Genomic DNA, 22045 nt, shown 5'->3' with positions numbered 1-22045 from the left:
GTCCATCTCCCTGCCTCACCAGTGCCTGGCTTCACATTCAGACTTCCCATCTTCACTTTTGGCTTCCTTGGTGCAGTGACCCGTTGGGACTCTCTCTCTACTTTCTGAAATCAACATTCTGTTAGCTCCTAGCTCTGCATGCTGATTAGGTACCCCCTGTAGCTTCTGCTCACCCAGGTGGACCTTACTTACCACACACTGTCACATCATTCTGCTTCTTCCTGGCCAAAGCTAGTCTTTCAGCCTCTGCTTTACATCTGTCCTTTCTAGGACTTTGCACGACAAATTACCTCATCTCTATTCTGTGTTTTTAGCCTCTGTGACTGCCTAATACTGTCTGCTCTGCTGTGTGTAGACTCAGGTGTGTCCCATCCTAACCACCTACTCTCTATTTTCTTGTTTTTCTCCCTGTCTCCTCAAGCCAAGGTCCCTGACAGCTGGTACCACAGGACTGATTTTATGTTTTTCACCTCGGGTTTACTGCTTAGCCCTTTCCTACCTAGTCTCTCATCATCCCCACTGACACCGCTATCTCTGAGATTACCAAAACCTCCTTAGTGTCAGATACAATGAACTCCGTTTGGTGTTTATCTGATGTCTTAAACACTGGCCATTACTGTCTTCTTAGAAATTGCCTTATCCTCTGCTTTTTCTGACCTAATTCTTTTGGTTTTTCTCCTAACTTACTGATTGCTCCTTGCTGGTCTTCTTTGGGAGCCTTGGTGGTACAGTGGTTAAAGCTTAGCTGCTGGCCGAAAGGTCGGCAGTTCCAGTGCACCAGCCGCTCCTGGAAGCTCTACGGGGCAGTGTTACTCCGTCCCATGGGGTTGCTGGGAGTCAGTCAGCTTGACAGCAGCAGGTTTGTTTTTTTTTTTAAGTCTCCTTTGAGGGATTATTTCCTGCCATGGTCCCTTCAATGCTTGTGTTATCTTCCGCACTTCTCACTTCTTCATTCCTTCAGCTTAGTCATCTCTTTTACCCACTCAAGTTACAATATTTATTGAGCACATTGTTGTTGTTGTTAGGTGCTGTTTACATAGCGACCGCATGTACAACAGAAACACTGCCTAGTCCTGTGCTATCCTCACAATCGTTGCTGTGTTTGAGCCCATGATTACAGCCACTGTGTCAGTCCATCTCACTGAGGGTCTTCCTCTTTTCGCTGACCCCCTACTTTACCAAGCAGGACATCCCTCTCCAGGGTCTGATCCCTCTTGACAACACGTCCAAAGTACATGAGACGAAGTCTCACACTACGTAGCAAACACCGCGCTAGGTTCTGAGGAGACTGGAATGAGTAAGACAGATACCAGCTCTGTATTATAGATCTTGGTCTACCTAGGAAGATAAATATTAAACAAACAATTACACTCCCATCGCTTCAGTCATCACCGTCTTGCTGTTAACTCCCAGATCTATATCTACATCTTCCTTGGTGATTAGGAAAACTATAACCATGACATCTGAAGTAATAAAAATCACAGAGTTAGCAAAAAGACATGTAATTACTTGAGCTATGGCATCTGATGAAGCAAAAGCATCGGATCAGTCATTGTAAAATGCATGTTTATTATTACCCCAAGTTTTACACTACCTGTGGAACCGTGATGTGTGGAAGAATGTGATCTAAGAATCTTCGATTCTCATTTAGACTTCGTGACAGAATCGCTTTTGACCTAACTTTCTTCAATAAATGTTTGCTGTTGGATTAATAAAAAAATTAATATAGTTTATGAAAGTGTTTAACAGTCTCCATTTATAGTTAAAATAATAACAAAATCAAAATGAGTTAAAGTGACCAGATGCGCTAGCCTACCTGGGATATTCCCAGTTTATATCTGTTGTCTCGGCATAATATGAATAGCACCTCTTTTCAGTGGAAACCCTGGTGGCATAGTAGTTAAGAGCTACAGCTGCTAACCAAAAGGTTGGCAGTTTGAATCCACCAGGTGCTCCTTGGAAACCCTATGGGGCGGTTCTGCTCTGTCTTATAGGGTTGCTATGAGTCAGGATTGAAGAGATGGCAATGGGTTTTTTCACTTTCAAAATTATCTCCATTTACACAATAGATTATATGGGCACTCTAAAACTGTTTTCTAAAAGAGATATTTGTTATTATGCATACTATTTTTAAAAGTCCTAATTTTTTTTTTTTTTTTTACTACTTTACAGTAAAAAATTGGTGGAGTACAAATATTTCTGGAATAAGACACTTTCATTCCTTACTTCTACTAAGAGGGAGCTAAGCAGTATTAAAAATGAAGTATATGATAATTTTCAAAACTGGACTTCTCTGAAAGAAGAAGTTTTTCTGCAAATTAAATCCATAAGTGAAACGGCCTTGACAGGTTTGTTATATATATTAAGGACACAATTGTCCTTTTTAAAAATTTTTTAAAGTTACATTATAAACAATGAGGCAGTGATATTTCACTTTATGTGTTGGGAATTAGGATTAACTTTATAAATCTGTCATTGCTTGGTAGACTAGATGGCTGTTATGATCTACTCCAACTCAGAGATTCAATAGTTTTAGGCTTATCTAAGAGAAACTATGATATGTCTTTCCTGAGCTGCGACCAGAAGTCTGGTTGTTCTTGTTAAATGTACCAATCTTCTATTTTATTTTCTTCTGTTAATGGCAGAGTAGTTCATATCAGATCAGTCCTCCCACAGATAACTATTTATTCAACAAAAAAATATGAAAAAGAACTGAAAACACTGGGGAGTAACCAAAAACACTGTGTTAAATAATAGCAATTATAAAGGATGTGCTTGACTTTAGTGGGAAGGTCCAGTGTTTTGGTCGATGCTGGTTTCAGGGCTAACGCAGATATGTTTTTATCATGTTAAGAAAGGATCTATTCTTATGTTGTTTAGTATTTGTTGTTACATTGGTCAGATGCCATCTTAGTGTCCATGGAGATTATCATAGGTTCTTCCTCCATAGACCCATATGAAGAAATATATTAATAGATTTCTTAATTGGACCATTTGTGCACTTCCTGAACACACCCCACTTGTTTATTATCCTTTTATTATGCTGCTGGATTCTGTTTACAATATATTTTTTAGGACTGTTGCATCCGAATTCATACGTGATAATGATGGCCTATTTTCTTTGCTCTTTTATGTTTGTGAATCTTCAAATGTTTGGGAATGTTGCATTTGTTGTCTGGTTGCTGTCTTTGTGATTATGACTTTGTAAATCGGAGTCGATTCGACGGCACTGGGCACTGGGATAATACCCTCAGTCCTTTATTTCTTTAAAGTCTAAAGTTTAGACTATATTTATTAATATTAGCACCTTACTAATAGATGGCTTATTTTATCGTTCCTTTTTTTCCTTTTTTTCCTATCAGATGTTAAGAAAATTCTTAAGTTTTACATTTATACTGTTTATTTTACTTCTACTAAATGATTTATACACTTAAATTATGTTTTTTTCCTTCCAGTCAATTTATATACTTCCCACCTCCTCTCCACACCTCCCTCCCCCAATTTATATACTTCCTGTCTACCCTGGACAGCCTCCGTCCCCCAATTTATATACTTCCCATCTCCTCTCCACAGCCTCCGTCCCCCAATTTATATACTTCCCATCTCCTGTTCACACCTCCGCCCCCCAATTTATCCTCTCCACACCTCCGTCCCCCAATTTATATACTTCCCACCTCCTCTCCACACCTCCGTCCCCCAATTTATATACTTCCCACCTCCTCTCCACAGCCTCCGTCCCCCAATTTATATACTTCCCATCTCCTCTCCACACCTCCGTCCCCCAATTTATATACTTCCCACCTCCTCTCCACACCTCCGTCCCCCAATTTATATACTTCCCATCTCCTCTCCACAGCTCCGTCCCCCAATTTATATACTTCCCATCTCCTCTCCACACCTCCGTCCCCCAATTTATATACTTCCCATCTCCTCTCCACAGCCTCCGTCCCCCAATTTATATACTTCCCACCTCCTCTCCACACCTCCGTCCCCCAATTTATATACTTCCCATCTCCTCTCCACACCTCCGTCCCCCAATTTGTATACTTCCCATCTCCTCTCCACACCTCCGTCCCCCAATTTATATACTTCCCACCTCCTCTCCACACCTCCGTCCCCCAATTTATATACTTCCCATCTCCTCTCCACAGCCTCCGTCCCCCAATTTATATACTTCCCATCTCCTCTCCACACCTCCGTCCCCCAATTTATATACTTCCCATCTCCTCTCCACACCTCCGTCCCCCAATTTATATACTTCCCATCTCCTCTCCACACCTCCGTCCCCCAATTTATATACTTCCCACCTCCTCTCCACACCTCCGTCCCCCAATTTGTTGTTAGTTAAATGACTTCTCCGTTATAAGGATGTGTAACATTTACATTCTGTTTTGTTACCTTATCTGCCCTATTTGTGCTCATTGCCAGTCGTTTTCTGTGGTTTCCCCCATCATCTCTCCGTTGTCTAAAGTTCTTCCTCTGGTGCTGTCCTTAAGAATGGTTTGTGGAAAAAAGGAAATAAAAGGTATCCAGGTTGGAAAAGAAGAAGAGAATTATCTCTGTGCACAGATGATATGATCCTATAGAAAATCTCAAAGAGTGCGCAAGAAAATTTCTAGTGCTAATAGAGGACTTTAGCAAAGTTGCAGGGTACAAGATCTACAAACAAAAATCATTTGGGTTTCTAATACCCTAGCAATGAGAAATCTGAAAGGGAAATTAGAGAAACAATTCCATTTACAATAGCATCTAAGAGAATAAAATACCTAGGAATAAATCTAACCAAGCATATGAAGGACTTATATGATGAAAACTATAAAACACTGCTGAAAGAGATTAAAGAAGACTTAAATAAATGGAAAGATGTCTCATGTTCATGGATTGAAAGACTTAATATCGTTAACATGTCAGTACTACCCAAAGTGACCTATAGATTCAATACAATCCAGATCAAAATCCCAACAGCCTTCTTTACAGAAAAGAAAAACCAATCCTCAACTTTATATGAATGGCAAGAGACCCTGAACAGCTAAAGCAATGTTAAAGGAGAAGAACAAAGTAGAAGGACTCACACTTCCTGATTTTAAAACATACTATACAGCTACAGCTACACAGTTTTTTATACAGCTACAGGGGAGCCCTGATGGCACAGTGGCTAAGACTTCGGCTGCTAACTAAAATGTTGGCAGTTCGAATCCACCAGTCACTCGTTGGAAACCCTACATGGCAGCTCTGCTCTGTCCTATAGTGTTGCTATGAGTCAGAATTGACTCAGTGGCAACGGGTTTGGGGTTTTTTGGTTATACAACTACAGTAATCAAAACAGCCTGATGCTGGTATAACAATTGAGAGTTCAGAAATAAACCCATATATCTATGGCCAACTGATTTTTTACAAGGGTGCTAAGTCCATCTGATGGGGAAAGAAGAGTCTCGTCAACAATAGTGCTGGGAAAATTGGATTTCCACATGCAGAAAAGTGAAACAGGATCCATGCCTCACAACATACACAAAAACGTATTCAAAATGGATTAAGGACCTAAATATGGAAACTAAAACCATAAAATTCTTAGAAGAGCAAGCAGGGACAACAGTGTCAGGCCTAGCATTCAACAATGGATTATCTAATATAATAATAAAAACACAAACAGCAAAAGACAAAATAAATGGGACTTCATACAAATTAAAAACTGTTGTGAGAACCCCTGAGGGAGCAGGAGAGCAGTGGGATGCAGACCCCAAATTCTCATAAGACTAGACTTAATGGTCTGACTGAGACTGGAAGGACCCTGGTGGTCATGGCCCCCAGACCTTCTGTTGGCCCAGGACAGGAACCATTCCCAAAGCTAACTCTTCAGACATGGATTGGACTGGACAATGGGTTGGAGAGGGATGCTGGTGAGGAGTGAGCTTCTTGGATCAGGTGGACACTTGAGACTATGTTGGCATGTCCTGCCTGGAGGGGAGATGAGAGGGTGGAGGGGGTTAGAAGCTGGCAAAAAGGACACAAAAAGAGAGAGTGGAGGGAGAGAGCGGGCTGTCTCATTAGGGGGAGAGTAATTGGGAGTGTGTAGCAAGGTTTATATGGGTTTTTGTGTGAGAGACTGACTTGATTTGTAAACTTTCACTTAAAGCACAATAAAAATTATTAAAAAAAAAAAAAAAAAGACTGTTGTTCATCAGAAGACTTCACCAAAAAAGTGAAAAGACAAGCTACCAACTGGGAGAATATCTTGGGAAACCATATATATAACAAGAATCTAGTAACCAAAATATATATATAAAACTTCAATTTTTTAATGACAAAAAGACAACCCAGTCATAACATGGGCAAAGGACTTGAATAGACATTTCACCAAATAGGACATTCAAATGGCTACCAAACATATGAAAAGACACCAGCATCATTAGCCGTCAGAGAGATACAAATCAAAAGCACAATGAGATACCATTTCACGCCCACTGGAATGGCTAAGATTAAAAAAAAAGAGATAACAAAACAGAAAACAACAAATGTTGGTGAGGATGTGGGGAAACTGAAATCCTTACCTGTTGGTGGTAGGAATGCAAAATGGTATAGCCATTGTTGAAAACAGCGTGACGGTTTCTCAAAAAACTAAAAATAGAACTATCATATGACACAGCATTTCCACCCCTAAGCATATACCCAAAAAACTTGAACGTAGAGACTGGTACACCAATGTTCATTGCAGCACTATTCACAATAGCCAAAAGGTGGAAACAACCTAAATGCCCATCAACAGATAAATAATAAACTAAATGCGGTACATACATACAATGGAATGCTACTCAGCCAGTAGGAGAAAAGAAGGCTTGATACATGCTACAGTATGGATGGAGCTTGAAGACATTATGCTGAGTGAAATAAGCCAATCACAACAGGACAAATATTGTATGACCTCACTTATATAAAAAGATAAGAAAAGGCAAATATATAGAGAACAAAGTTTATTAGTGGTTACCAGGGGTGGGAGGGAAGGAATAAGGGGGGGGGGCGGTGAACGGTGGTGGAAATATCACATTGATTAACGGTGGGATTGCACAGCTAATTATTGTAATTGCTGTTAATAAATTGTATACCTGTACAAAGTTGAATTGGCAAAAGTGTGATAGATATATTTACAACAACAACAACAAAATAGTATTTGCTGAAGCTGCTTATATACAACGAAAAACCTCATGAGATTTGGTTTCTTGGTTTGGATGTTTAGGGTCATGGTTTCATGGGGCATCCCAGTTAATTGGCCTAATAACATGTTTGGTGCCTCTGTTCTATCTCCTAGTTTGATGTGTAGTACCTAGGGTCTTAAAAGCTCGCAAGTGGCTATCTAAGGGACCACAATTGGTCTCTATTCACCTGGAACGAAAGAGGAAGAAAGAGATTTAGGAACAGGAGGGAGATATGGAATGTGTGGCTAATTGCCTCCATCAACAACTGCCTCCTTTGCCATGAGACCAGAGGAATTGGATGGTGCCCAGCTACCATTACTGAACATTTTGATCAAAGATTCCATAGGAGAATTCTGATCAAAAAGGGAAAAATGTAGCTCAGAATTTCAAATTCTCATGGAATCCAGACTTCCTAGAGCCTTGAAGGTTAGATCAACCCTTGAAACTATTGCCTTGAGATAATCTTTAAACTTCAAACCATAAATATCCTCTGAATCTTCTTACAACCAAGCAATAGTTTAGTTTAACTAGTAAAGAATGTCTGCCTTGAGCATTGTGCTCTTTTAAGAACTATGTATACAGGATCAAATTGACAACAGCAACTCCAAAGATTAGATAGGAACCTTAGGGGACAGTGAGCTTATGTTAATGGGAGAGGAACAACTCAGAAGAAGAGGTTGAGAATGGTTGCACAACTCAAACAATGTAATCATTGTCGCAAAATGGTACATGTAGAGACTGTTGAATTGGTGTATGCTTTGCTGTGTATGTTCTTAACAACAAAATAAAATTATATGTAAAAAAAAAGCTACCATTTGAAGTCATGCATAATAAACCATTTACTTGTCAGGGGGAGGAAATGGTTTGTGGGAAATGAGTTCTTGCTCAACAGTGTTGGTAGCCTTTGTATGTGAAGAACGACTTAGCTGGGTATAAAATGCTTTGCTCCCATTTGGTTTCCTTGAGTATCATCTAGGTACTGTTGCATTGCATTCTGGTATTAAATGTTGTCCTAGCGAAATCTGAGACCAGGATCATTTATTTTTCCCTTTTAAATGAATTTATCTTTTTGGCCTACCTTTCCAAAGGATTCTTTATCTTTAAAATTTAATGACTGTGTTAGAATCTTTCTCGGTACTGACCATTTGTGATCAGTTTTCTTTGGCATGTCACTTTCCATATATTTAGACTGAAGACTCTTTTATTTCAGGTAGATTTTCTTGAATTCTATCTTTAAATATTTGTTTTCTTTTACATATTTATTTATTTTGTTTGTGGCTTCTAATCACGCGGGCACCACATCTCCATCGCCTGCATTCTGTAGCTGTCCTTTTCTCTTATTTTTGTTTCACTTTAGAAACTTTTTTCATGCCTGCCTTCTATATGCCTGTTAATTCTAATGTCGTTTCCCCCACTGTATGCCTTCCAATTTCTTCTTCATTTCTGTGTTGGGTTTCGTTATTTATTTTCATTTTTTTCCTGAGTTAATTTAGCTTTTGTTCTATCTCCTGTTACTTGGCTGTCTCCTCCCATTTTTTGGCCATCTCTCCCCTGAATTCTCATTTTACTTTTTGTGGTTTCTTCATAGACATGGTTACTTCATTACATTTTCATAGTGAAATATATGATGTTTGGTTAGAATTGTCTTTTGTTTCATAGCAACATTAGGCACAGTGGTTAAGAGCTATGGTGAGCTGTGTTTGCTGACCAGAAAGGTCTGCAGTTCAAACCCACCAGCCACTCCTTGGAAACCCATGGGGCAGTTCTACCCTGCCCTATAGGGTCACTATAAGTTGGAAGTGACTCGACGCCAATGGGTTTAGTGTTTTTTTTTTTTAGTTTTTTAGTACTCTTCAGTAAGTTTTGCTTCTTTTTCCTACCTTTTTTTCTTCTAATATCTTTGTATTGATGCTGTGCTAGTTCTCTTTTTATTATTCATCATATGATTTCTTGGCTCCTTTGCAGAAAATTCTTTCGGGGATGTATTTTTGCTGGCATTTACTGTGACTTGCATCCTCTAGGTCATTTTGGTATTCTCTGTTTTTCTCCACCACACAACAGCTGCCGCTAGTGTTCCAATGTTCTTCCTGATTGCCATCCTGCCCTCTCCATTTCCACAGGTCTGCTGTGTGCAAGGAATATGGGCTTGCCATTTCTTGGTGCACCCCTTCCCTTAGAAAGTGTATTTTGTTGGCATTTCCTGAGATATGCTGTTCTGGGTCCCTTCCTATCCTCCCATCTGCCTTTCTTTTTTATTCGGTTTACTTTTATTTGGAAACCCTGGTGGCGTAGTGGTTAAGTGCTACAGCTGCTAACCAAAAAGTCGGCAGTTCGAATCCACCAGGTGCTCCTTGGAAACTCTATAGGGCAGTTCTATTCTGTCCTATAGGGTTGCTATGAGTTGGATTTGACTCGATGGCAATGGGTTTTTTGTTTTGTTTTGTTTTGTTTTTTTGTTTACTTTTATTTGGCATCTCAGGTGAGAAGAGGAAATTGTTGCCTACTGTCATCATGTTTGTCCCATAAATCTCCACCTTCTCCTTAAAGCTCTGCCTTCTCCAGGCCTTTGTGGCAGGTGCAACTAGCTTTCCCTCAATGCCCATTCTTTCCTTTTGTTCTTTAGCACTAGAACCTGAATATTATTTGGACACCTGGCTGCTCAACTAAAGGCTGTATTCCCCAATCTCTTCTGTAGCCAGTTGTGATCATGTGACTAAGGCCTAGCTAATGGCTTATAAGTGAAAATGATTTATGCAGCTTCCAATTCGTGGATTAAAAGGAAAGAGACATACCCTTTCTGTCTCCCCATCTCCCCTACTCACTTGTTGGAATGCATGATGGGAAGAGCTAGAGCAGCCAGCTTACCACCTAAAATAGAAGCTGCATGCTAAGGATAGCAGAGCAAGAAGGTAGAAAGGCTCTGAAAACCGTGGAGCCACTGGTTAGAAAAGATCAGATGGCTGATGTGTGCTGGCTATTTCTGATTATCTTTTAGCAATGTTACTTTTGGTTATACAAGAGAAGTGAACTCAAGCTAGTGATAAGAGGTGGCCTTGGCAAGAGATTATTCTGGGGCCCCCTGTCATCCTCAGAACCTCTCACTAAGAGTCCTAGACCAGACAGTAGCAGCTATGCCCAGGAAAATGTGTTGCCTTTCCCTGTTTCAAACTGCTGGCCCTTAAATTGAGAGGAGGGAATGGGCAGATTACAGAAGCCTGTAAAAACGACCAGATATTTCAAGCATAAAAACTATGTCTCAGTGAGGTCTTGACTAATTATTTGTATATGCAACTGAGTGGAAGCCTACCAGCTTTTTGACAGAATCATATTGCTAAAGAAATGACAAATTTGCCTAGAAAAAGGGTTCCTGGGTGGCACAAATGGTTTACACACTTAAGATCTTCTTTGTTGGCATCTCTCTTCTTTGTCCAGTTTCTAAAAGCTGGAGTGCCCTAGGGATCAATACTCATACCGTTCTCCTGTCTACACTCACTCCAAAGGTGACCTCATCTTGTTCTGTGGCTCTAAACACCCTGTATAGGCGTATGACTCACTCCCAAATCTTAAGATCTTCTTTGTTGGCATCTTTCTTCTTTGTCCAGTCTCTAAAAGCTGGAGTGCCCTAGGGATCAATACTCATACCATTGTCCTGTCTACACTCACTCCAAAGGTGATCTCATCTCGTTCTGTGGCTCTAAACACCATCTATAGTTGTATGACTAACTCCCAAATCTGTATCTCTAGCCTTGATCTTTCTTCTGAGCCTCAAACTTGTATAACTAATAGTTTACTCAATGTTTCCATTTAGATGTCTAATAGGAATATGTCTGAGAAAACAACTCTCAATTGTCCTCCTGCCCTCCAAACCCTTTCTCCTCCTGTCTTCTCCATCTCATTCAATGGCACCAGTATCCAGCTATCACTCAAGCCAATCTTTCATTCCGCTAATTCCCTCAAAAGTAATATGAGTCACTTGAGTTTCTGTATAAATTTTAGGATCAGCTTGTCAGTTTCTACAAATAAGACCACTGGGATAAGGATTGTGATGAGTCTGTAGGTCAATTTGAGGAGTACTGCCATATTAACAATATTCTTCCAGTCCATGAACATTAATTTCCATCTTCTTTAACTTCTTTCAGCAATGTTTTGTAGTTTCAGTGTACAGGCCTTGCACATCTTTTATTAAGTTTATTCTTACTTTATTCTTTTTGATGCTGGCATAAATTGAATTGATTTCTTAATTTTATTTTTTGAATTGTTCATCTCAAATGTATAGAAATACAGTTTATTTTTGTATGTTGATCTTGTATCCTGCAACCTTGCTGACTTATTTATTAGTTCTAACAGCTTGTGTGGGGGGGGATTCCTTAGGATTTTCTATACATAAGATCATAAAAAAAAAAAAATTATCATCAAAGTTAGTGAAATTTTGTTACATGGTATATAGAGTATTACATGATTTTAAATATTACTAAAACACTTCAGAAGATGTCTTTGTTTTCTGGGTGCATATTTTAATTTTTAAATTTTTAATTGAAATATAACTTATATACAATAAACTGCATCCATTTAAAGCATACAGTTTGATGAGTTTTAACAGATGTGTACACCCATGAAGCTGGTGCAGCAAGCAACATACAGAACATTTTTTTCATCCCCCAAATTCCTGTGTGCTTTGTAGTCCATCCCTCTCTCCTCTCTCGGCCCTGGGAAGCCACTGATCTGCTTTTTGTTGCTATAATATTTGTTTACGTTTTCTAGAATATTAGATAAATGGAATCATACAGTAAGTACTCTCTGTGTATCAGTCACTTTTGAATGGCTGCTCAGTACCGCACTGAATGCCTGTGCTCTATTCCGTTTATCCATTCGTCTGTTGATGGACATTTGAGTTGTTTCTAGTTGTTTATTATTATGAATAAAACTACTATGAACATTTGCGCATAACTCTTTTTATGCATATTTGTTTTCATTTCTTCGGGGTAAACGACTAGGAGTGGAATGACTGGGTCATATGGCAGGGTATATTTAGCTTCTACCTAACAGTTTTCCAAAGTAGTTGTATTCTTTCACATTCCTATCAGCAGTGTCTGAGAACCCTGATTGGCCCACATCCTTGCCAACACTTAGTATTGTCAGTCTTTTTAATTTTAGTCATTCTAATGGGATGTGAATAGAGAATATTAATCCACATTTCAGATGGGCTTTTTCATAGTTTTTTTTCACTATCTTGCCACATCTTCTCAATAACATTGTTACTGATGATGATGTCGCTAATCATGAACTCAGTCATACTAGAACAGGAGAAACATCAGCTCTGACAGCTTTCCTTTTCAATTGTGTTGCATTATTAGTTTTGTCTCCAATCCATGATTTCTTTTCAGAAGTCTTTTAAACTAATTATCAGTCTTAGAATTTGTCACGGATTGAACTGTGTCCCCCTAAAACATGTGTCAACTTGGCTAGGCCATGATTCTCAGTATTGTGTGGTTGTCCTCCATTTTGTGATGTGTCGTAAATCTTAGCCTCTATGGCTGTGGTTATGGTCCTATTTGGGAGTGAGCTGTCTGTTATGTTAATGAGGCAGGATTAGGTCATATTAATGAGGATTAGGGTGGTATACACCCTTGCTTGGGTCACAGCCCTGATCTGATATAAGGGGAGTTTCTCTGGGCTGTGGGTTGCATCACCTTTTATCTTACAAGAGATAAAAGGAGAGAGAAGCGAGCAGAGAGAGAAGGACCTACTACCATCAAGAAAGAAGAGGAGGGAGTGGAATGCATTCTTGGACCCAGGATCCCTGAGTTGAGAACCTCCTAGACCCAAGGGAAGATTGACGCCAAGACACATGGAGATTTCCAAGGAAAGCTGGGCCCACAGATGTTGAAAGGAGGCAAGAACTTTCCCCTAGAGCCAACAGAGAGAAAGTCTTCCCCTAGAGCTGATGCCCTGAATTCGGACTTCTAGCCTCCTAGACTGTGAGAGAATAAATTTATTTATTAAAACCATCTCCATATGGTATTTCTATTAAAGCAAAAAAAAAAAAAAAAAAAGCCGTTGCTGTCAAGTCCATTCCAACTCATAGCGACCCTATAGGACAGTTTCCAAGGAGTGGCTGGTGGATTCAAACTGCCGACCTTTTGGTTATTAACCACTGTGCCACCAGGACTCTATAAAGCAGGAACAAAGTCACAGGAAGAGAAAGAACAGAAAGCCTGCTGCACAGAATGCGATCTGTGGCCATGACCATGTGATATATGGAGACAGGGAGGCACTTAGGGTCATGAAGGGGAAATGGGTAGAGGATCTCCCAGAACAAGTAGCTGCCCCTTATGGTTTAGCTCTCAGTTCAGATTTCACCTCCTCAGAGTGGTCTTTGCTGACCACCCTAGTTAATTAGAGTAGTCTTCCCTTGCAATTCTTCTCTATCTCCTTTTAATGTTTAATTTTCAATAGAATTTATCACTGCCAGAAATAATCTTATCCATTTATTGACTTAGGCGTTTACTGCCAATCTCCTAATAGGCTATAGTCTCCTTGAGGACAGAGATTTTGACTGGTATTTTAAGAGAGTGGTGCCTGTTCCATAGTGGGTACTCAAACGGAAGTAGTTTAATAGTGAGAATTTAATAGTGAGGTTACTGATAACCTTTAAGTTCTTTTCTAAGCCTCTGTGTATTCCCTAAATCGTTTTGATGATGCTCATGTATTCCTTCTGTAATCCAGAGAGAAGGGGGTAGAAAAGGAGAGAAGGCTTCAAGTAGGAGCTTCGCTCACCTGAAAGCCAAGAGCAAGTTTTACATGCTTTGCTATCAGTGATGTAATTCTTCATCTGATTTTTAAAACAAGATTGAAAGTTGGTTATTGAATTGACAAGCAGGCAAATAAAAAACTTAAAAATTATCTCTTTTCTCCAAATTGCAAATGCCCTCAAGGATTTTTTCTGACTGTAAACATAAAAGGACCTCAATATAAAGGCAAAGAGGATATAAAAAGGCAAAGAAGGACATCAGGGTCATCTGTAGTCTCGTTGCCCGGGGAGACCCGCTGCTAACGTTGGTATACGTTCCTAACTTTGTATATGTTAACATACCATGGAAATACAGCGTGCCAGCAAATGAGGTCAATTATGTTGACGTAGTACCTCTTTATGGAAAAGTATCTTATTTAACTCGTTTTCTATTCATAGACATTTGCCTAGATCATCGTTTTTGCTTCATAGATAAAGCTTCAGTGAACATCTTATACATGCAACTTTGTGACCTTGTCCCATTTTTTCCTTAACAGTTAATCCCTGGAATTGCAGAATCAACGAGTAGGCCCATTTTGCTTTTCGTTTGCAAGTAATACTACGTTTCATATTTTATCCAGCCTGAGAAGAGAGAAGTTCATTTTCAACCCTTGACTTTTGCATTTGCCGTCAGAGGAGATCACTTTTACATCAGAAGTGGTGGGCTTCGTTTAGAAGTTTGTTGGAAGTGGTAATTGCAGAAGCTCAGAGGTAGAAATACGTACACAAGAGTGGTATGTTCAGTTCCCAAGCGAGAGCTTCATGAGCCCAGCAGATGGGGTGTGACTGGGGCTGAAGTTATATTATTGTAAGGTTTTTTTTTTTCCTCCATTTGTAAAACTTTCTCCTTAGTCAGAGATATCAGCACAATCGAAGCCCCAAGGCATGGATGTACAAACATGAACAAGTATGTGCAGGACTCCAAAGGTGCTGAGGCTTGCCTTTTTTCAAAGTTTCTTTGATCAGTTTGAACACATTTTAAATTTAGAACCAGTTCTAGTAAATATAGAAACGTGACAATTTCACAACATATTTAAATAAACTATATACCTTAAATTTAGATTCAGAGAGTCTAAAGAACTTAAAGATTGATTCTGGTAAATCTTGAGGAACTATCACCCGTACCTGAAAGGATTACCAAGAGCCTAGGCAGGGTACAGACCTGCCCTGCCCAATGTGGTAGCCACTAGCCACACACGGCTACTGAGCGTCTGAAACCCGGCTATAAAAAAAATAGCCCCTTGTTAAAATGATAGTATTTTGGATATGTTGAGTTAAATAAAATACATTATTAAAATTAATTTTCACGTGTTTCCTTTCACATTATTTAATGTGACTACTAGAAAATTTAAAATTATATATGTCGAATTGTGTTGTATCTCTGTCGGACAATGCTGGTATAGATAAACAGTGAAATGAACTTTTTCACACTTTTAAAAACTTAAAACTTTGTAATTCCATTTCATTTTATTTGCTATGCACAGAAATTATGAGGACTTAATGTGAATTGTAGCTGGAGAATACTTTCAATATTCACTCTGTTAATCTTAACTTGTTACTTAACTTGTTAATGTTTTTTATTTCTTATTTCTAGTTTGTCATCTTGGCTATTTAATTCAGCTTTAGCTTAAGTTTATTAAACCAGCCCTACTCAATCTCAGTAAAGTTGGAAGTCTTGGCAGAAATCATGAAGAATCTGGAGAGGAATGTGGAATCCTTGGTAGCTTTGTCCTTTAACACACCTGACCCTCACCCTGAAGGAGGGCCTCAAGAAGCTGGTGTGTCTGTGCCAGCCTGTGCTGACCTCTTCGTGTTGTGGGCTTCAGTTCTTCTGCATGTGGGCTCTCTAGTTGTCCCAGCACCATCTGTTGAAAAGACGGTTCTTTTCCCAATGGATGACATTGGCACCCTTGTTCAAAATCAGTTGACCATAAGACTGCAATTCTTAGTACTTACAGGTACATGGGCTTCCTAAGAGCAAGGCTCTAGGGCCAGAAAGCCAACATTCCTATACTGGCTCTGACACTTAGAGATGACTCTATATTACAGATTGAATTGTGTTCCCAAAAATGTGTGGACTTTTGATTAGGCTATGATTCCCAGTATTGTGTGATTGTCCATTTTGTCATCTGATGTGATTTTCCTATGTGTTGTAAATCCTGTCTCTATGATGTTAATGAGGTAGGATTATTGGCAGTTATGTTAATGAGGCAGGACTCAACCTACAAGATCAGGTTGTGCCTTAAGTCAATCTCTTGAGCTATAGAAGAGAGAAGTGAGCAGAGAGACATCGGGGACCTAATACCACCAAGGAAGTAGTGCTAGGAACAAAGCGTGTCCTTTGGAGTCAGAGTCCCTTCACAGAGAAGCTCCTGGACCAGGCAAGATTGATGACAGGGACCTTCCCCTAGAGCCAAGAGAGAGAGAAGCCTTCCCCTGGAGCTGGCACCCTGAATGGGGCATCAGGATTGGAGGAAGACTCAGTAACAACCTGAGTTATTCAGATGACACCAACCTTGCTTGCTGAAAATGAAGAGGACTTGAAGCACTTATTGATGAAGGTCAAAGGCTACAGCCTTCAGTATGGGTCACACCTCAACGTAAAGAAAACAAAAGCCCTCACGACTGGACCAATAAGCAACATCATAATAAACAGAGAAAAGATTGAAGTTGTCAAGGATTTCATTTTACTTGGATCCACAATCAACACCCATAGAAGCAGCATCAAGAAATCAAAAGATGCATTGCATTGGGCAAACCTGCTGCAAAAGACCTCTTTATAGTTTTGAAAAGCAAAGATGTCACCTCGATGACTGATGAATACCTGACTGAAGCCATGGTGCTTTCAATTGCCTCATATGCATGTGAAGGCTGGACGATGAATCAGGAAGACCTAAGAAGAATTGATGCCTTTGAATTGAGGTGTCAGTGAAGAATATTAAATATACTACGGACTGACAAAAAAACGAACAAGTCCGTCTTGGAAGAAGTACAACCAGCATGCTCCTTAGAAGCAAGGATGGCGAGACTATGCCTCACATTTTTTGGACGTGTTATCAGGAGGGATCAGTCCTTGGAGAAAGATGTCATGCTTGGTAAAGTAGAGGGCCAGAGAAAAATAGGAAGTCCCTGAACAAGATGCATTGACACAGTGGCTGCAATAATGGGCTCAAACATAACAATGATTGTGAGGATGGCACAGGACCAGTCAATGTTTTGTTCTGTTGTACATAGGGTCACTATGCGTTGGGACCGACTCAGCGGCACCTAACAACGATGACAGCCTCCTAGACTGGGAGAGAATAAATTTCTGTTTGTTAAAGCCATTCACTTGTGGTATTTCTGTTATAGCAGCACTAGATGACTAAGACACTCTGTACCATCATGTCCTCATCTAAAAAACGAGGGAACACACACACTATGCCTAGCATGGTAAGGAATCAGCACATGTTAGCCATTGTTATTTTATATTCTCCAGCAGCTTTTTTATTCTAAAGTCTGTATTTCTTCCATTGTATTAAATTTTTATTTATGTTGCAGAAGTGTTTATTTTAGCAGGCTTGTAGCTCTCCTCCTAGATAAGGGAACAGAATTACTGCTTTTCACCTGTAGTTTTTAACAAATCTATATAGTTACACTCACATAGAAATAGGCCCTTCCCTTCTGATTTTTGACAGGGATGCAGAAGCAATTCAATGGAGCAAGGACGACCTTTTCAACAAATGATGCTGGACTAATTCGACATCCATAGGCAAAACAAAGGAACCTTAACCTAAGCCTCATGGCTATACAAAAATCAACTCAGAATTAACCATGGACTTAAATGTAAAACCATATAAATTCTAGGAAAAAAAGCATAGAACTCTTTGGGAACTAGGATTAGTCGAAGAGTTCTTAAAGTTGAACTAAAAATGTGATACATAAAAGGAAAAATAGATAAATTGGACCTCAGCAAAATTAAATACTTTTTGCTCTGTGGAAGACCATGTTAAGAGGATGAAAAGACAAATGGGAGAAAACATTTGCAAACCATATATCCGACACAGAATAAATAAAGAATTATCAAAACTCAACATTAAAAAAACAATCTGATTAGAAAATAGGCAAAAAACATGAACAGGCATTTCCCCAAAAAGGATATAGAGACAGCAGGTAAGTCCATGAAACAATGTTCAATATCATTCGTCATCAGGGAAATGCAAATTAAAACTACAATGGGATACTGCTACAGTTTTATTAGAATGTCTAAGAAGGACCAACCATACCAAGTGTTGGCAGGATCAAGGAAACTGGATCCCTCATACAGTGCTGGTGGTAATATGAAATGGTACAGCCCCTCTAGAGAATAGTTGCGGTTCCTTCCAACGTGAAAATGCCCTTACCATATGACACGGTAATTGCACTCTGGGCATTTATTCCAGAGAAATGAAAACCTGTGTGCATGCAAAAACCTGTACATGCGTGCTCATAGCAGCTTTATCTGGAATAGTCAAAGATGGAGAACAGCCCAGATGTCCTTCAATGGATAAGTGGTTAAACAAACTGTGGTATGTTTATACTCAGCAATAAAAAGGAGTAAATTATTGATCCATGCGATAGTTTGGAAGAACCTCAAGGGATTATGCTGAGTGAAAAAGACAGTCTCAAAAGGTTACATAATCTATGATTTCAGTTATGCAACTTGAAATATTCTTGAAATAAAGTTATAGAGATGGAGAACAGATTGGCAATTGCAGGGATTAAGGATGATGGAGGGTTGGGGTGATGGTGGCTGTAAAGGGAGCCTCGTGATGGAGCAGCTCTGTACCTTGATATTGTGGTAGTATTTATATGAAGTTACATGCGTGATGAAATTGCACAGCACAGGACTACATACACAAATGAGTGCACATACAACTGGTGAAATATGAATAAACTGTGTATTCTAACAGTGTCGATTTCTTGGGCTTTGATGGCATATTATAAAAATAGTTAACGCAAAATGTTAACATTGAGAGAGCAGGATCAAGGAGAGGACAGGACCTCCTTGTACATTTCTTTGTAACTTCCTGTAAAATTATATTTATTTCAAAATTAAAATTTTTAAAAAACTTTCATGATCCCTAAATTAAATAATAAATCTAGTCTGAGGTTTTTTTTTTTTTTTTCTATCCCTGTAATAAAACCGAACTCATTATGTAAAGTCATTATGAACTTACGGTCACACAGGGTTTGTATCAGTATGCCCAGACAAAAAGGTTATAGAAGTATCCTAATATCATAATGTCCTAACATAATATTAAGCTTATTTGAACAGGACTACAAAGAAAATTCTTGTCAAGTCAAAGATATTGATTGTATGGGATTAATGCTAATAATTGTACTTTCATTACCAAGTGAATTATATAATAAGAACTTATTTTAAAAGCTAAAAGCATGTATTGGCTATAAATTCAATGTGATAAACTTTTTAAATAATAAATATACTGGAATATATTAAATCCAATACACAATGCACAGTATTATTCAGATTCTTTAAAAAAGGATTCGTGTATTAAATATTAAAATTGTTAGATTTTACGATCAAGGCACAGAGACAGCTTTCCTAGTGAAAGGCGTTGCTTAATGTTTTCTTGCTGACAAAGTATGCTGAATATTGAATGGCAGATATGAGTGAAATATTTCCTACTCTTGCATGAATATCACTTTATGTAATCAATATTTTTAAGTCTAAATGTTCATAAATTAGAGTTTCTTAAACCAAAGCATACCTATTTTGATAAATTTTTTAAATCAAAATAAAAGAGATTTTAGAAAAAATTAATATTTTTACCAAGACAAACTATTTTTAACAGGCATGGAATCAAATTAACTTCCACTTCCAAAACAGTTGTTTACTGAGTCCAGAATTGGGTTTAGAAATGCAGTTCACATTTTTTGTTAAATTGATGAAATTAGAGGTAGAATAGGCTTATTTGCTTATTATATTAGGGTTGTCCAGAGAAAAAGAACCAATAAGATAGCTAGCTAGATAGATGGATATTGCTTGGTTTTAAGGAATTGGCTCACGAAATCGTGGGGGCTGGCAGGTCCAAAATCTGTAGGTCAAGCAGTAGGCTGGAAACTTGGCAAGATTCCTATTTTACTGTCTCGTAAAAGGAATTTTACAAAATATCTTCTCCCTTGAAAAACCTTAGTTTTTGCTCTTAAGAACTCCAACTGATTAGGTAAGGCCCACCCACATTATGAAAGGCCATCTTCTTTGCTTACAGTCACCTGATTGTAAATGTTCATCACATCTAAATACCCTCATAGTGATATCCAGACTAATGTTTGACCAAACGACTGAGTGCCGTCACCTAGAGAATTTGACACATAGAATTAACCGGCACACCTGTTCTATTAAAAATGTCTCCTTCTTTTTGGATGTGTGTTTATCTGCCTTACGTAGCCTGACATTAAAAACATGTGCAGAATGTGGGCCTCTGAAGAGACAGCTGAGGAAAAACAAACAGAGTGTTGGGATCTTCTTAGTCGTATATTAGAAACTGTTTAGAAGCTTTGCTTGACAATGCCTTTCTTCATTTAGTAGGTATTTTTAAAAAAAAAATTTATTGAGCACCTATTAATTCCAGGGTGTTGTGTTAGAAATTACTGGGGGGGAGTAAAAGTGAATAAGTAAGTAGGGTACTATCTTTGGCCTAAAATGACTTATAGTCTAATAGTAGGTTACATGTATGCATATGATCAGGACGATATAAATGGTGCAGATTGGTGTGAGTCCCAGGAAGATGAAGGTCACCTCCAACTCAGGTTAGAAAAGAGCTGGAGCGAAGGTAGCATTTGAGCCGTGGCAGGCAGGATGTACCAGGGTAGGGGGACCTCCATGGAGTGGTGCCAAGACAGAGAAAGCACAGGGTAGGTATCGGGAGCACTATAAGTTGACCTGGTGGGAATCATAACTTCTGAAACCCCAAATTGGGACACCTGACTGACAAGTATGCAGTTGTATTAATGGCAAAGGTAGGATTGAATATTTGACACCAAGGTTGCCCTACAAAGTCTAACACATGATTCCTATAGGTGTGAGTAGAGGGGATGTGGTTAAAGAAAAAATAAAAAAACAAACCCGTTGCCGTTGAGTCGATTCCAGCTCATAGCGACCCTATAGGACAGAGTAGAACTGCCCACTGGGTTTCCAAGGAGTGGCTGGTGGATTCAAACTGCCATCCTCTTGGTTAGCAGCCATAGCTCTTAACCACTGTGCCACCAGGGCTCCGTAGTATGCCAAGGGTGAGTTAATTCATCTCCACTGAGTTAACTTTCCTAACTCCGTATCAGAAACATTGTAGCTCCTTATTGGTAGTTTTGAAATCTTGCTGTACTTTTCCATGTATTAGAACATATTTCACAAATAAGTTTGTATTGCAAATTCTTACTCTTTTAGTGTCAGAAGGAAAGTCACGTTGACATAGTATTTATTTTAGAGACAGATAGTAGTGTTCACTAACAGAGGCCACCTGCTAACCTAATCAGTGTCATTTTGGCAGACGAGAACTAGGTAACAGCGTGTGTGCTTCTCTGACAGTGTCATTCTGACTTACCCATGGACAGACACGGTTGGGGTACAGGACAGTGTATTCAGCTGCAAGAGCCACCTTGATGGCTCTAAAAATATCCAGTGAGACTTTGTAGGTGCCAAGAAAAACTGCAACCTTCCTTTCTTTTTTTTAAATACATTCTTTTTAAAACTGCACTAGTATGAGAGCGGTTTTTATCACACAAACGTGTGTTTATTCATAAGTTTTAAAAAGCGTATAGCTATTCTTAGGAGGAAAATCCCATAGGAGGTAACCGTTGAAGGGTAGTAGAACCCCACTTATTTGGTCCCAGTCAATTTGTTTCTCCAGGTTGTCCGTTTTCAACAGGAACACAAAGTGAAGAAGGTGCCAGACCCCTGTGCTCCAGGCTTATCTTAATGCTGATTTTTCTCCCGGACCTACTTTCCACTCAGGACAAGGCTATTTGCCTTTCTCTCTTTGGACTGCAATCCTGGTCTGGCTTCTCACCATCTCGTAAGACACAC

At 39.1% G+C, this 22045-nt stretch overlaps 1 protein-coding gene across 6 annotated transcripts in view; it reads left to right on the top strand.

The window, feature by feature from the left end:
* LEKR1 (leucine, glutamate and lysine rich 1) overlaps positions 1-22045 on the top strand; it is a 178071-nt gene that overhangs the window by 76349 nt on the left and 79677 nt on the right. For all 6 annotated transcript variants that reach the window (XM_049867247.1, XM_049867249.1, XM_049867246.1 and 3 more), the window contains one exon: positions 2173-2348. In XM_049867247.1, the coding sequence (XP_049723204.1) occupies positions 2173-2348 (176 nt within the window). The remainder of the gene's footprint in view (positions 1-2172; positions 2349-22045) is intronic.

Source organism: Elephas maximus, chromosome 23 (genome assembly GCF_024166365.1).
Source record: "Elephas maximus indicus isolate mEleMax1 chromosome 23, mEleMax1 primary haplotype, whole genome shotgun sequence".
Classification (NCBI taxonomy): domain Eukaryota; kingdom Metazoa; phylum Chordata; class Mammalia; order Proboscidea; family Elephantidae; genus Elephas; species Elephas maximus.
The sequence above is the reverse complement of the archived record's forward strand: the minus strand, read 5'-3'. Positions and strand labels throughout refer to the sequence as shown.